The sequence below is a fragment of the Urocampus carinirostris genome, chromosome 11 (assembly GCF_059441175.1).
Source record: "Urocampus carinirostris isolate Australia breed hairy pipefish chromosome 11, RoL_Ucar_1.0, whole genome shotgun sequence".
In the NCBI taxonomy this organism is placed as follows: domain Eukaryota; kingdom Metazoa; phylum Chordata; class Actinopteri; order Syngnathiformes; family Syngnathidae; genus Urocampus; species Urocampus carinirostris.
The window spans coordinates 24,283,648-24,296,840 of record NC_142359.1 but is presented as its reverse complement, the minus strand read 5'-3'; the positions used below and the strand labels follow the sequence as shown (position 1 = coordinate 24,296,840).

The 13,193-nt window shown below is 41.3% G+C and overlaps 1 protein-coding gene across 1 annotated transcript; it reads left to right on the top strand.

Annotated features, from left to right (window-relative positions):
- Positions 1-1,474: 1,474 nt before the first annotated feature.
- On the top strand, positions 1,475-11,864 carry LOC148356866 (lecithin retinol acyltransferase-like). Its single transcript, XM_088347981.1, has 2 exons — positions 1,475-2,275; positions 11,650-11,864. Exons 1-2 carry the CDS (start codon positions 1,775-1,777, stop codon positions 11,800-11,802), a joined length of 654 nt encoding a protein of 217 aa, XP_088204107.1. The 5' UTR covers positions 1,475-1,774; the 3' UTR covers positions 11,803-11,864.
- Positions 11,865-13,193: the final 1,329 nt, after the last annotated feature.

The window sequence follows — 13,193 nt, the reverse complement described above, 5'->3', positions numbered from 1 at the left end:
GTACAATAAGCAACACTAAATTCACTTCAATTGGGAAAAGAAAGATGCTAAATGAATTGTTTTTGTTGTTCAGTTGGTATATAAAAAGGAATTGTTTACACAAATTATATTTGTTTTCATTCTACATAGTTGTCTTGATGTGAGTAAATAGGTGCTGCGTTGTGTTTGCAGTGTTAGGCTTAATTCAAAGGAACGCGTTCATGGAAAACAATTACTTTTCTCTGTAATGAGTACCGTAACGCAGGATCGATACAATTTTGTAGCTCATCAGTCGCTACAATGTGGTACGTTACTCCGCTACATTTTAAAAATACATTTAAAAAGCATGTTGTGAATCACAATATCTACTGCAATTCGGAGTCACTTGCAATGCTCCGTCCGCCAACAAAACTACACTGGCGACAACAATTGAACAAAACTAGGATGTGTATATCTACTTGCAAAATACAACTGAATACATTTACGAATGGGCTGTCTCAAGCAAAGAGTATGAAAACGTGTCATTTCTTCCTACTGATCATCTAATACTTTCCCCACTGTATGTACATCCATCTAAGATGTATTTACAACTATAAAAGAAATTCTGAAATCAGGGGATCAGTTAGTTTTCACATATTTGTTTGTGTGTCACCACGAGCAAATAATAGGCAACGTGTAGGTATTCTGCGTGGCTTATCCAGGAACAACGATATCAATGTGAGCACTAAATTTTGGTCTTTGTATTTTTGAAATTATTTTTGCAATATGCCTGGAGAGAAAAAAAGGTTTTTGGACATTACTGACAAACAGAGAAGTGAATCTTCACGTGGTTTAAAGACAAACTGGATATGAAGTGTCTCGGCTAAGTGTTTCTTTGCAAACTAAGGAATATGATGGCTTGACTCCTTCCACCGGTGTGCGGACACATTTTCTTTTATTATGTGGCTATTATACAGGAGTTTTAGAATGGAATTGTCTTTATTGTTGTTGATATCAACGCTGTGAAACATATAAGAAACCAGATTGCACACTAGAGTAAAATATGTAATAAAGACTTAAGAGAGAAAAAGACAATCAGGATAAATGGACAAAAAAATAATTACAATGTAGTGCTTTGAAAATATGGCCTAAGATAATGCAATGAAAGATCAAGTGCATTGTAACAACAGTGCAATGAAAATTGGTGCAAAGACATTTAACAGTAATTTAAAAAATACTCATTTACAAGAGTATATAAGTTGATATTATTACATTTTTCCACCGCTCCGTGCGATAGTATTTTCTTCAGTTTTATTCAGCAACAACAAAAGAGAAAATAAATTGTCTTAAGATGTGTTTTTCCAGTTTTGTGCCTTTGTGGCGATGGGGAAGAAGCGTCTCTGGGATCTAGGAGGTCGGCTTCTATGTAGGTTTTTATGGTAATAGTTCCTTTCAGAGTAACGCGCTACTTTTGGGTGTCAGTGATCTGGGGGGTCACGCAACTACCTTTTTTTAATACATGTACTTTTTTTCAGCAACGTGCCCTACACTGTGTGTTTGCAAGAGTTATTATTCCTTAATAAGGGGATTTGCAATCATTAACAAGGGGAACAACTGGCTAAACTTGACAGGTATGGTGGCGTGCAGCGCCTTAACCTCCCGATTTTTAACTAGTAAAGCGCAAGCATTTCCATCCCGAAAAGTCGCCACTCCCATCCGACCCCGCCCCTGGTGCCAATGTGCCCATTGAGAGCATCAGGCGCGCGTGTTGCCTCACCTTCCCGCAGGACAAAGTTTTCTTCTTCTCCCTGACGTCATGCTGGACGCGCTCACCTTCTTGCTGGACAAAATCGCCTTCTTCTTTACGACGTGCGCGCCCCCGCCCTCCCTCCAGCGCGCGCACGTCTACCGGCGCGGCGACTTGCTCGAAGTGGCGCGCACGCTCTTCACGCACTCGGGCATCTACGTGGGCGACGGCCGCGTGGCGCACCTCATCCCGGACATCCTCCCGGCCGTGACGGCAGACGCGCGTCTCTTGCGCGGCCCTGTTACCAACGCGCGCTTGCTGCTCGGCGTGCTCGCCAAGCGCGCGAGCGTGCGCGTGGACTCCGTAGAGGACTTTGCCTACGGGGCGAGCGTGCGCCTCAACGCGCACGCGCTGGAGAAAGTCGATCGCGAGCCTCCCGACGCGGAGGAGGTCGCCCGGCGGGCCGAGAACTTGCTCGGTAGCGTCCCCTACAGTCTGCTGTGGAACAACTGCGAGCATTTCGTCACCTGCTGCCGCTACGGAGATGCGCGCAGCCTCCAGACGGAACAGGTGGGCCAATGCAAGGAAAGCGCTTTATATCATTTTATGGGAGTTAATAAATTCATGTGATATAAAGACGTACTCACCAAGCAACGGTACAGACATTGTGGAATAACTTGTACAGCGGTACCTCCACTTAATTCATTCTGGGAGTAGCTTTGTAACCTGAAAACATCCTAAGTAGAAACGCATTTAGAATGTAAATGCACTAATCCGTTCCCAGCCCCGCCAAAGTAAAGTATCTTTTTTAATAAATCAGAAAGGAGCATCAAAACATGAAATACCTGTTAAATACGTGTTCAAATTAGATTACTGCACAATAAACATTAAACGAGAGGCATACAAGTAAAGAAAACATCTAAGAATAAAGGAAAAAAATATTTCATTTAACCTTTTGGCCTCATGTTTCTTGAAAAACTGATCCAATGACGTCGGACAATCCGTCAGAAATACACGAGGCAGATGTAGCGATAGCCCGACTTGTCAACACTTTTTCATTTCCACAAATTCTGAGATTTTTGCTTGGATGTCTTTAACCTGGGCTGATTGAATTATGGCTGCGTCGTCCTCCCTGTAATCTTGCCTAAACCCCTCCTCGTTTTTGAACTGTGACGGTGACACGAAGAGCATGTTTGGAGCATGCATGCGCACTGAATTTGCCAGGCAGATTAGCCCGGTTGTTTACATTCGGGAAACTGGGAGCTTCAAAGGGCATTACGTATTATACTATATTTTTGATTTTGTAACTAGAGGCGATATTTTCCCGTTCAGGTACTTTGCAACCGGAGCCTTTTGTATGTAGAGACATTCGTAAGTAGAGGTACCACTGTATAATATTGTAGAAATCAGGGACGTTACCAGGGGACGGTGGGACAGGCAGTGCCCACCCACAGATACGCTCTACCCACCCAAAGAAAGTTGTGGCAGTGAGTGCAGTCCAGGTAGTGCATATAATATCCCAATTATATAATATTGTATATGTTAGCGAACACTAGCATGGACTGTCCGGCGGGGGACCCCAAACTATCATCCTTGGGGACTGTATTTGCCCCCTGGGCTGCGAGTTTAAGACCCCTTATTCAAAGGGTATCAAACTCATTTTCACCGAGGTCCGCGTTAGTAGAATGGCTGTCCTCAAAGGGACGCGTGTAACTAAATGCAGTTGAAGGGTATTTAAAGTAAATGTAACTACTCTTTCATGTAAAATAATTCATTTAGTGAATATTTCAAGTCACAAGCATTACAGATGCATCGGAAAAAAAATTGCTACACATTTAGAATATGTTGGAAACTAAAAACAACAAAATCTTCTTGGATTTTTTTGGGGGTACTTCACTTCTCAATTCTACTCACTGGCATTGATATGGAAGCACTACCCCGCTTAGGGGCCGGTCACACAGACATTTGCGGCTGAATCACGTCCAGAAATTTCTGCCTTTGAGGCGGACGCCATTGGACGCACTAAGATCGCCATTCAGACAAGATACAGCGGTGCTTAACACGCAGTCGAAAATTCGTGCGCAGGTGGCAGCGCGAAATTATTTGACACTGCTCAAATTTTCAGAGCGCAGGCACACAATCTTTCACGAGCGTACTGAGGCTGAACCACGGCCAGAAATTCCTGGCCGTGAAGCAGTTGATGTTGAGCGCCGCTGGACGTTTAGAGACCGCCATATAGACGAGATAGAGCAGTGCTTTACTCGCGGTCGGAAATTTTCACGTGGTTGGCCGCGTTCAAAACTTTTGAGCTGCTCAAAAGTTTGAGCACGTGTTAAACCGCGTGCCGCACACGCGGTCAACACGAGGAAATGACGCGGAAATGACGCGCAAACGACGTGCTCTGGCCGCGGCCAGGGCGTGCTTACACATGGGTAAGACGGGAAATTTCAGCGGGTAATCGTGGGTGGAGCATGGTAATAGCATGTTTTGCGCCTGTATCGCGGTGTTATTACGTGAAATTAGCGTGTTACGCGTGTGACAGTCAAACGCCTTTCTCCGCGTATAAACAGCGCGAATGCCGAGCATCAGTTGTGCTCGTGACGTCAAGGGGGTGAACATGGATCCCCGTCAGCGTAGTTTCTCTTCATTTCGAATAAATCTTTCGGTGCATTCGCAATGGCCGCAACAAGGCCATAAAGCCAGGACCTTAACTTGGCCTATTGGCCGAGAGTAAGAATCCCGGCTCCTAAGCTTTGTAGCGAATTATGAAATGATCGATAATAAATAGTGATTAAAGAAAATAGACCAACAACACCTAAACCCCAGCAACCCCCCCCACCCACTCCCCCCCCAACCATCAGCGTAGTGACCTCGTCTTGATCCAATTTCATTTCTTGACATTTCTTTTCAAGATAATAATATAAAGATGATACTATTGCCTGAAATCTTGATTATCACGGGACTGCGTCTTGTGTATTATGATTTTTACACCCCGGTGCTGAGATTTGCATACCCTCGCTTTTACAAACACGTTTACCTCGTTTCATCTCAATTTTAGGGAAAGTAACATTATTTTCTAACGAACATAAAATTGAAACCACTTCGTCTTGCATTTGTTGGAAATGAAATACAACTTTAACCATTCCGTTTTTGATGTGAACGTAATCGAACCGTAAATTCTCCCCCCCTTGCGTGAACGCGCATTCTGCTGCGCTTCCAACGAAAGCGATCGTATTCTATATGAAACGCTTATTAAAACTATAATGCGAGCCAATTATAACAATTGGGAGATCCTTGTCTATATAACGCGTTTATTTAAACAATAAAGTGCGATCGTATTCTACAAAATGCGTTTGTCAACGCGGATGAAAAAGTCACCAACGTCAATGCACGCTTCCAACAGAAGCGATCGCAGCAGAATGCGCGTTCATGCGAGGGGGTGGGGGTGGGGGGATGGGGGGGGTGGATGTGTTGCGTAGGAGTCGGATTTGGGCACAACACCGGCTCCACACGAGAAAATGACGCAGAAATGACGCGATGAGGAAGCGGAACAGTCGCCGGCGTCTTTTTTCCGGCCATACCACAGATGAACGGCGGGTTGGCCAAATTTGCGCATTTTCCATCCCGGGCAACCACGGGCAAAAAAAAAACGCAAAATTTTAGCCGTGATTCAGCCGCAAATGTCTGTGTGACCGGCCCCTTAGTAGTCAGTTCTTAGGTATGGTGGTTACCAGTGATGAGGGAAATGTAGTTTTTGGTCAAAGCACTTCCTTCAACCCATATATTCTTCGACGTTCCGACATTTAAGCTCCTGTGGGCCACATTTGGCACCCGAGCCACGAGTTTAGAATAGAATAGAATATACCTTTATTATCATTGTTACAAAATGGGTTGAACATAGAGAGATGGATAGACAGATACTTTATTCATCCCAGCAGGGAAATTCACACTTCCAGCAGCATCCCTGTGCTGGAGAACAAAACAATAATAAAGCAAAAAGAATATAATACACAAATACCCAATGTGACGTGTTAATACCCATATATAGAGTATCTAGATAGTGCTACACAGAATACACACTGCAATAAAAATACGGTGATATGCAATGTGGGGGGTGTGGTTTAATGTGGGCCTTTACTCCGCCGGGTGGAGTTAAAGAGCCTCATGGCATGAGAAGATCTCCTAAGTCTGTCCGTGGTACAAGACTGTGACAGAAGTCTGTCGCTGAAGCTGCTCTTCTGTCTGGAGATAATGCTGTGTAGTGGATGTGATGAATTGTCCATGATTGACCGCAGCTTTTCCAGTGCCCGTCTCTCAGCTACTTTTGTCAGGCTGTCCAGCTCTGTGCCCACAACAGAGCTCGCTTTCCTCACCAGTTTATTGAGACGAGAGGCATCCTTCCTCTTGACGCTGCCTCCCCAACACGCTGCCGAATAGAAGAGGGTGACAACGAAATTGGAGGTGGCACTCCAGTTTCACATTTTGACCATAAAAGAAATATTTAAAAGAAATATGAATATAGATTGAGCTCAAATGGCAATTTGTCATGCATATGTAGGGGAATTATCTGGGTATTTAAAGGCACAATGTGTAATATTTTGAGCCTTTAAATAGTAAATTAAAAACAAGCAAAATCACATGAACTTTAATTCAAACTTGCTTTTTTACATACCCGTGGGTTGGAAACACTTAGTTCATTTAATATGTGGCTGTTTCAGGACTATATTACCAGAAAGAATAATAAAGTATTTTACCGTCTGTATTTATACATCTATATTTTTTAGTGATGGGAATTTCCAGACTTTTTAGAAAAATGGTTCCTTTTGGCTCGGCTCTCTAAAAAGCACCAAATTAATTAATGATTCATTTTAAAAATGACACGTTGGAAACATGTGTTGGTTTAGAGAGGGATGGGCGCCCCCAGGCTGCACTTGCCCAAGACACCACAGGAAATGGTGACCCTACGACCCTAACACACAACATGAGCCTCACCTTGAGGGGGTTGATATTAGTGTCAGTCATCTTGCTGCTACGGAAAGAACCAAACATTTTCTGAAAGGCTGTTTGAAAAAATGTAGTTTTGTCACTTTGGGTCTCCATAGTTTGTGATATTCCATGTGCTTTTTTTAGCACTCTCCTCCAAACACAACATAGCGACGTCAAATAATAAAATATCCATCGTATTTATTAATTTTTTTACAAAAGAGACTTTTATGTGCAAATGCTATTAGTACTGAAGATGAATTCAAATGAGGTTATTGGCACATACTTAATTTTCATTTGGATTTAAATGAATTTACATGGAAGCTCACTCACGTTTCATCCGTGAAATACAATTAAACACAATGCATTATGCTGGATCACGAGGGCGTCCCCTAGAGACAGTTAAGGTGCCTGCGGCCCTGGCTCACCCAGTGCTGGGTCATTTTAATTTTTTCCCTAAAATTATTCATTTGTTGGTTGACTGAGTCTAGGTAACCCTAATGTTGATAATTAAACCGGTAACATAGTAACAACGTAGTAATAACATGATAAGTTGTTATTTTGGAAATTTAAATAAATAAGTTCCAGTTCATGAGCTTCATGGGCAAAAAATAATCTAAAAACGGTAAATGGTAAATGGTCGGCTTTTTTATAGCGCTTTTCAAGTCAATAAAGACCTCCCAAAGCGCTTTACAATGTGCTTCACACTTACCCATTCACACACACACTCACACACCGATAGCGGCCACGCAGCCATGTAAGGCGCTAACCTGCTTATTGGGGGCATTAGGGATTCAGTGTCTTGCCCAAGGACACTTTGACATATAACACGGAAGAGCCGGGAATTTTTAAGCAATTAATTGAGAGAGTAAAATGGCAATTTATTTGTGTATTGAATGAATATATTTATTTATTTGTTTGTTTGTTTTTTTACAGGAAAAACAACAAACTAAATTCCAATTTTGGGGTTTTATAAAGCAAATGAGCCAAAAATGCACAACTTTTTAGCAAGATATATGGCTACTTTTTCAACTTTGTAGATGGCTAGCTTCCTGTCTTTATAGCTATTTAGCAAGCTATTTAGCAAGCTATTTAGCAAGCTATTTAGCAAGCTATTTAGCAAGCTATTTAGCAAGCTATTTAGCTAGTTTTGTACATTTTTGCTAGCTATCCAGCTAAATGTCGACCTTCTTTCTAGCTAAATTGCCTCTTGTCAAATGGACGTCCCTTTGCTTCAGCTTTGATGCTGTGTAGGTGTGCAGAGAGACGAGAAAAAGCATACAGGACGGGTGGCGCGACAAGGGGGACAGTTCACCTCTGACTGGCTATCTCAGGGGAGGAGAAGGATTCACTGTATTGTATTAGAGGTAGGATCTGGCCAAATAAATTCAACCCGACCCGACCCGAGTCGCTGGTACATAAACCCGAACCCGCCAGATTAACTTGATTTGATAACCGGGCCCGAAATAGACCCGAAGCTTTAATTTGCCGCGGAAGTAAACACGGAGCCTTACTACGGCCGAGCGTACGTCAGCGCCTCACTGTGCGTTTCGGCTGAACTACGCAGCTTGGGGTTTACTTGGGGCTCAGTCCCTCAAATCAAGTCAAGTCATGGGATGTTTATTTGTGCCCTTCCTCCATTCCCTTCTTTTACTTTCTTTATTTTTCTCTCTCTTTCTCTTTCTTTCTATATTTGCCTCTTTTTCTTCTCTTCTCACATTCTTTTTTGTCTTCTCTCTCAATCCTTCTCTTTATCTCTCTTTTGTTCGCTCTCTTTTTTTTATTTCTCTCTCCCTTTTCCTCTCGTTTTTTTCTTCTCTTTTTCGCAATATATCTTCTTTCTTTTTCTCCCTCTTTCTTTCTCATTTTCTCTTTGTCTAGACCGGGTCTAGCAAGTTTTGACCACATACTTCAAAGGTTTTTAACCAGTGGCACTAGGTATTACCATGTGTTAGGAAATTAAATATTAAAAAGTACCGTTTACCAAATTGTTCAAATAAGTTATATGACTCCATTAACCAAACACAACGTACATTCACCTAACAATGCACGCTCGTTTCTTGATGGAAAAGATGGACAAGAAACCAGCCTTTTCACACGGGGGCAGATTTAATTTCTTAAATAATTTAACTAAGTGAACTCCATCGAATATGGCCGAATCAGCCGAATTAGTGTCGCTCGAGTCTCTGTCAAGCCTTCTCTCAGCCCACGTTTTTTCCGCAAGCTGGTGTGCCGGCTCCTCCCATGGGCGTACCAGGAAAGCCCCCACGTGGGCCCCACCATCTCTGAGAAGAGCGCCGCGATGTCTTGAATTAACCAAAACAACACCGAGCGTTTCAACATCATCAGGGCCTTGTTTTCAAAACATCGAGTCCTGGTATCAAAATTCCCCAGCCAAAACAGCGTGACCTGAAGCCCACTCAGTGAAAATCTTTATTGCACTTAATAAATGTAAGTTGTATTCAGTTGTATAAAATCCCTTGTAGTCAAATGTATAAAATCCTTAACATGTCTCCAGTTTAACATGGATATGCAGGAGCTCATTGCACTGCAAGTGCAACACCGAGATGCGCGTTTTGGTCCTAAAGTGCGTATTTTGGCGACGTGCAGTGAACAAAACCGAAAGTGAATCCGAACGAAATGCCACCGAAAATAAAATCTTATTCTGCAGATTACAAGCTGCAAATATTTTTTGGCCAAATCAGAAAAAGTTTGTAAAGCTTGTGAGCTATTGGCAAGAAGCGGAAATGACGACTTATGTGAGGGAGGTGGAGGGAGGAAGCGACGTGTCTTTTACCTCAATAACGAGGATGAAATATTCTTTGGATTTAGTGATTTGGAGTAAAACTGATAGAGAACATGCTTACCAAACTATCTAAATAATGACTTATGCATGCTGTGCAGATCCTCCGCGAAGAGAAAAAAAGGGATAAAAAAAGAAAAGAAAAACGGTAAGAGAGAACCCCTGCCCGCCTGACTTAATGATTGACATTTAAAGCCACAATTGGCCTAAATTTCTAAATTTCTCTGGCCTCAGCTCTTCTCTAATAACTATACAGAAATTAATTATTTGGCGGCCTTAGTCTTCCAAATAAGGCACATTATTCATAACTTTGAAAATACAGGCCAACCGCTTATGTGAACGGACAGACTGAGGAGATCATTTCTTCCTCATGCCATGAGGCTCTTTAACTCCACCCGGGGGAGTATAAGCCCGCATTAAACCCCACCCCCACGTTTGCATATGACCCTATTTTTATTACAGTGTGTATTTCATGTAGCATTATTTAAATACTCTATATCAACACGTTACATTGGGTATTTATGTATTATATTTCTTTTACTTTATTATTTTTTATTTTCTACACAAGGATACTGCTGGAAGTGTGAATTTCCTTACGGGGATGAATAAAGTATCTATCTATCTATCTATCTATTTAAAATATGTGATCCCGAATTGTTTATGAAAGCAGTCGGGTGAATTGGTTTAGTCGCTTGTTGTGAGTGCCAGTTGGGGGATGGGCATGTTTACACTCCAGACAAGTGGAAAGTAAACATAAATTATTATTTGTTATTTGAGCATTTTAGATAAATATTTGCCATCTTTATTTATAGAATGCATTAGTATTATTTAAGCATTTTGGGGGATATTTTCCGCTTTTATGCATACCTTTCAACCTCCAGGTCTCCATGCCCTTACAAAATGTCGTATTTTCCCTTACAAAATACTAAATAATCTTACACCATATTTTTTTTCAAACGTGTTTATTTGTTTACTTTAACATGTTATATTGTACATGTGTTTCGTTATATCATATATATTGTTAATTAACATTTTGTTGTGAGATACTGAGTTGCTCGACATGAATGAGGATCATTATAAAAAAAAGTTGGTCGCTTGGACGTTCACTGTAGAAGGAATAAATAAGACATTTTCTTATTCAAATTATGAATTCATTTTCTGCATTAAATTACTGTTGGTATTATACTGATTAAAGGGATAACCACAAACCTGTCTTTTTTCATTTTCTCCATTTATACTTCCTTTTTTTCTTAACTTCTTTATACAACATAATAATTCGTGAAATAATGCATCAAAGAAAGTAAGCCGTTTGAGAGCCGGCTCTTTTTAATGAGTTGAGCCGAAAAAGCCGGTTCTCTCAAAAGAGACGGGCTTCCTTTCACTACACAACTAACACAGAATGATGCATGATGGGAAATTCCTAGACAGCAGACGCATGCGCACAGTAGCATCAAACCGCTCGTTTCGTTTGCAATGAAAAAAACGATACCGAGATAGAGGCTTCCGCGGCGAACATCTTTGACTCGATTGATTTGCCGTTTCGTGATAGTCGGTGTATACCGGATGATACCCATCATTGACAAATTTGCATTTTTCCGTACAGAATTTCTTGTACGTCGTACACGTCTTAAAATGCATAATAAACGTACTTTGTACGGCAAAACTGTACAGGTTGACAGGTATGTTTATGGTAGTGCATGTACCGAATTGGTTTTTAATATTTAAGGATTTTTTATAAATATTTGTCATTTCTTTTATAGTGTTTTTATATTCTTTAATAATGAATTTGTGCGATTGACAAAAATATCGACCTGTTTTACTCGTGTTAATATCTCTCAATGATTGAGTGGGGAAGGTGTGCTTGGCTCTGGAGTGGGTTTCGCCCAGGGAGTCATTTAGTGCAGAACCGCCTCTGATCGTCTCCACTAGATGGGAGTCGTGTGCCGCTTTGAAAATTGAGACGCTCGCATTTCTAGATGAGAACTAAGTTTGATTTTTTTTGGTATTTTTTTTCTCAATTTCCACTCTGAGTGCAAAATTCTCGCATGATTTGTGTTTGATTCCGTTCTCTGAATCTTTAAATTGGACTTTTTTTTTGAATGAGTCATTATTTGCTGACGCAAAGCAGTTTGATGATATTTTTTGTGTCTTCTTTCAGTTCTGCCAATGGTTAAAGTCTGTGATCCGAGACCAGAAGAACGCGGCAGTGGCGGCTCTCGTGGGCTTTCTGTCCCTGGCCTGCTTCGGGGTCTCTTCTGGGACTGCTCTTCCTGCCTTCTTCATCCCCTTCACCTTGTGGATGGCCAGCTAATGGCTCCCCTTTCGCAGATCGCATCACATACTTTAAGTGGCCTTAAACTTAAAGGGACAGTGTTTAATATTTGACCACAAAAATGTCGCTGTATCGTATAGTGCAATTGCAAAACGAGTAATAAAAAGCACAAGGAAGAACACAATCTGCAAAGGGACCACTTTTCTTATTTAGCGTTTTGTGAATAAAAAGAAAGACAAACGAGAAAAGAGAAAAAGAGAAAGGAAGTGAGAGAAAAAAGGGAGGAGGCAAAAAGTGGGAGAAAAGGGTAAAGTAAGAGGATAAAGGAAAATATAATGGAGGAAAAGAGACAAAGAAAAGGGTAAAAAAAAGAAATACAAGATTAAGACGGGAAATAAATGAAGGAAAAAGGGGAAAATATAGAATGGTAAAGAAAGAGTACACAAGGGAAAAAGTAAAAAAAGAAGGTAGAAAGGTGGAAAAGGAAGAAAGGGAAGAAAGAGAAAGACGAGAAGAAAAACAAATGAAAAAAAAAAAGGAAAAAGAACACAAAGAGGAATAAAAAAGTAGGGGAAAAAGAAAAGAAAAAGGCAAGAAAAAAAAGACAAGGTTTTGGGTGGTAAAGAGTGATTTCTCAGGCGTGCTGATCCAGATACCAACCCAAACCCCGAAGGAGACGAAAAAGCGTGTCTAGGGCGTTGCCAAGAGGGGTAGGGTTGGGCAGTGCCCACCCACGGACACGCTCTGGCCACCCAAAGAAAAGTGGATGTAGTAATGAGGGCAGTCTTGGCAGCGAATACACTATCCCATTCATTTATTATTGTGTATGTAAGTGGACACTAGCGTGACTCTCCTGCCCCCCACAGCAAACAGTGTGTGCGCCAATCCCCACAGAGGCAGTTTTTTTGTTTTCTCAAACTAAGAGGCGCTAAATAATACTCTCTCCCTTAAAAAAATCATAACATGTTCCCATTGTTTTTATGAGACTGTCACACTTTCAACGTCCCTATATAAGGAATTATTAGCTGTTGTGATTCATTGAAGATTAACATTTGAAAGTGTTTTTCCACACCCATGAGTGTTAATAGGTCATTTTTTTGGAACATGCAACACTTAATTAATATTCAACACGAAAAAGTGTTGGAGCAACACCAGTTTAATGCAAAAAAGTCACACTGTGCATGTTCATTTAAGTGTTAGATGATGACTCATAGACACACCAAAAAGAGTGATGTTCTACCATTGCGGATTTTGCTTTGTACCTTAATGGGTTGGTTTCTGCCATTTTGTTGGTTGGTTGGCCGGTTAGTTGGTTGGTTTGTTGGTTGGTTGGTTGGTTGGTTGGTTGCTTGGTTGGTTTGGTTTCTGCCATTTGGTTGGTTGGCCGGTTAGTTGGTATGTTGTATTTCTGCCATTTGGTTGGTTGGTTT

Coding starts and splice junctions, on each gene's coding strand:
- LOC148356866 (XM_088347981.1), top strand. CDS start 1,775: ATGCTGGACGCGCTCACCTTCTTGCTGGACAAAATCGCCTTCTTCTTT. Junction 2,276..11,649: donor GCAGCCTCCAGACGGAACAG/GTGGGCCAATGC, acceptor GTCTTCTTTCAG/TTCTGCCAATGGTTAAAGTC.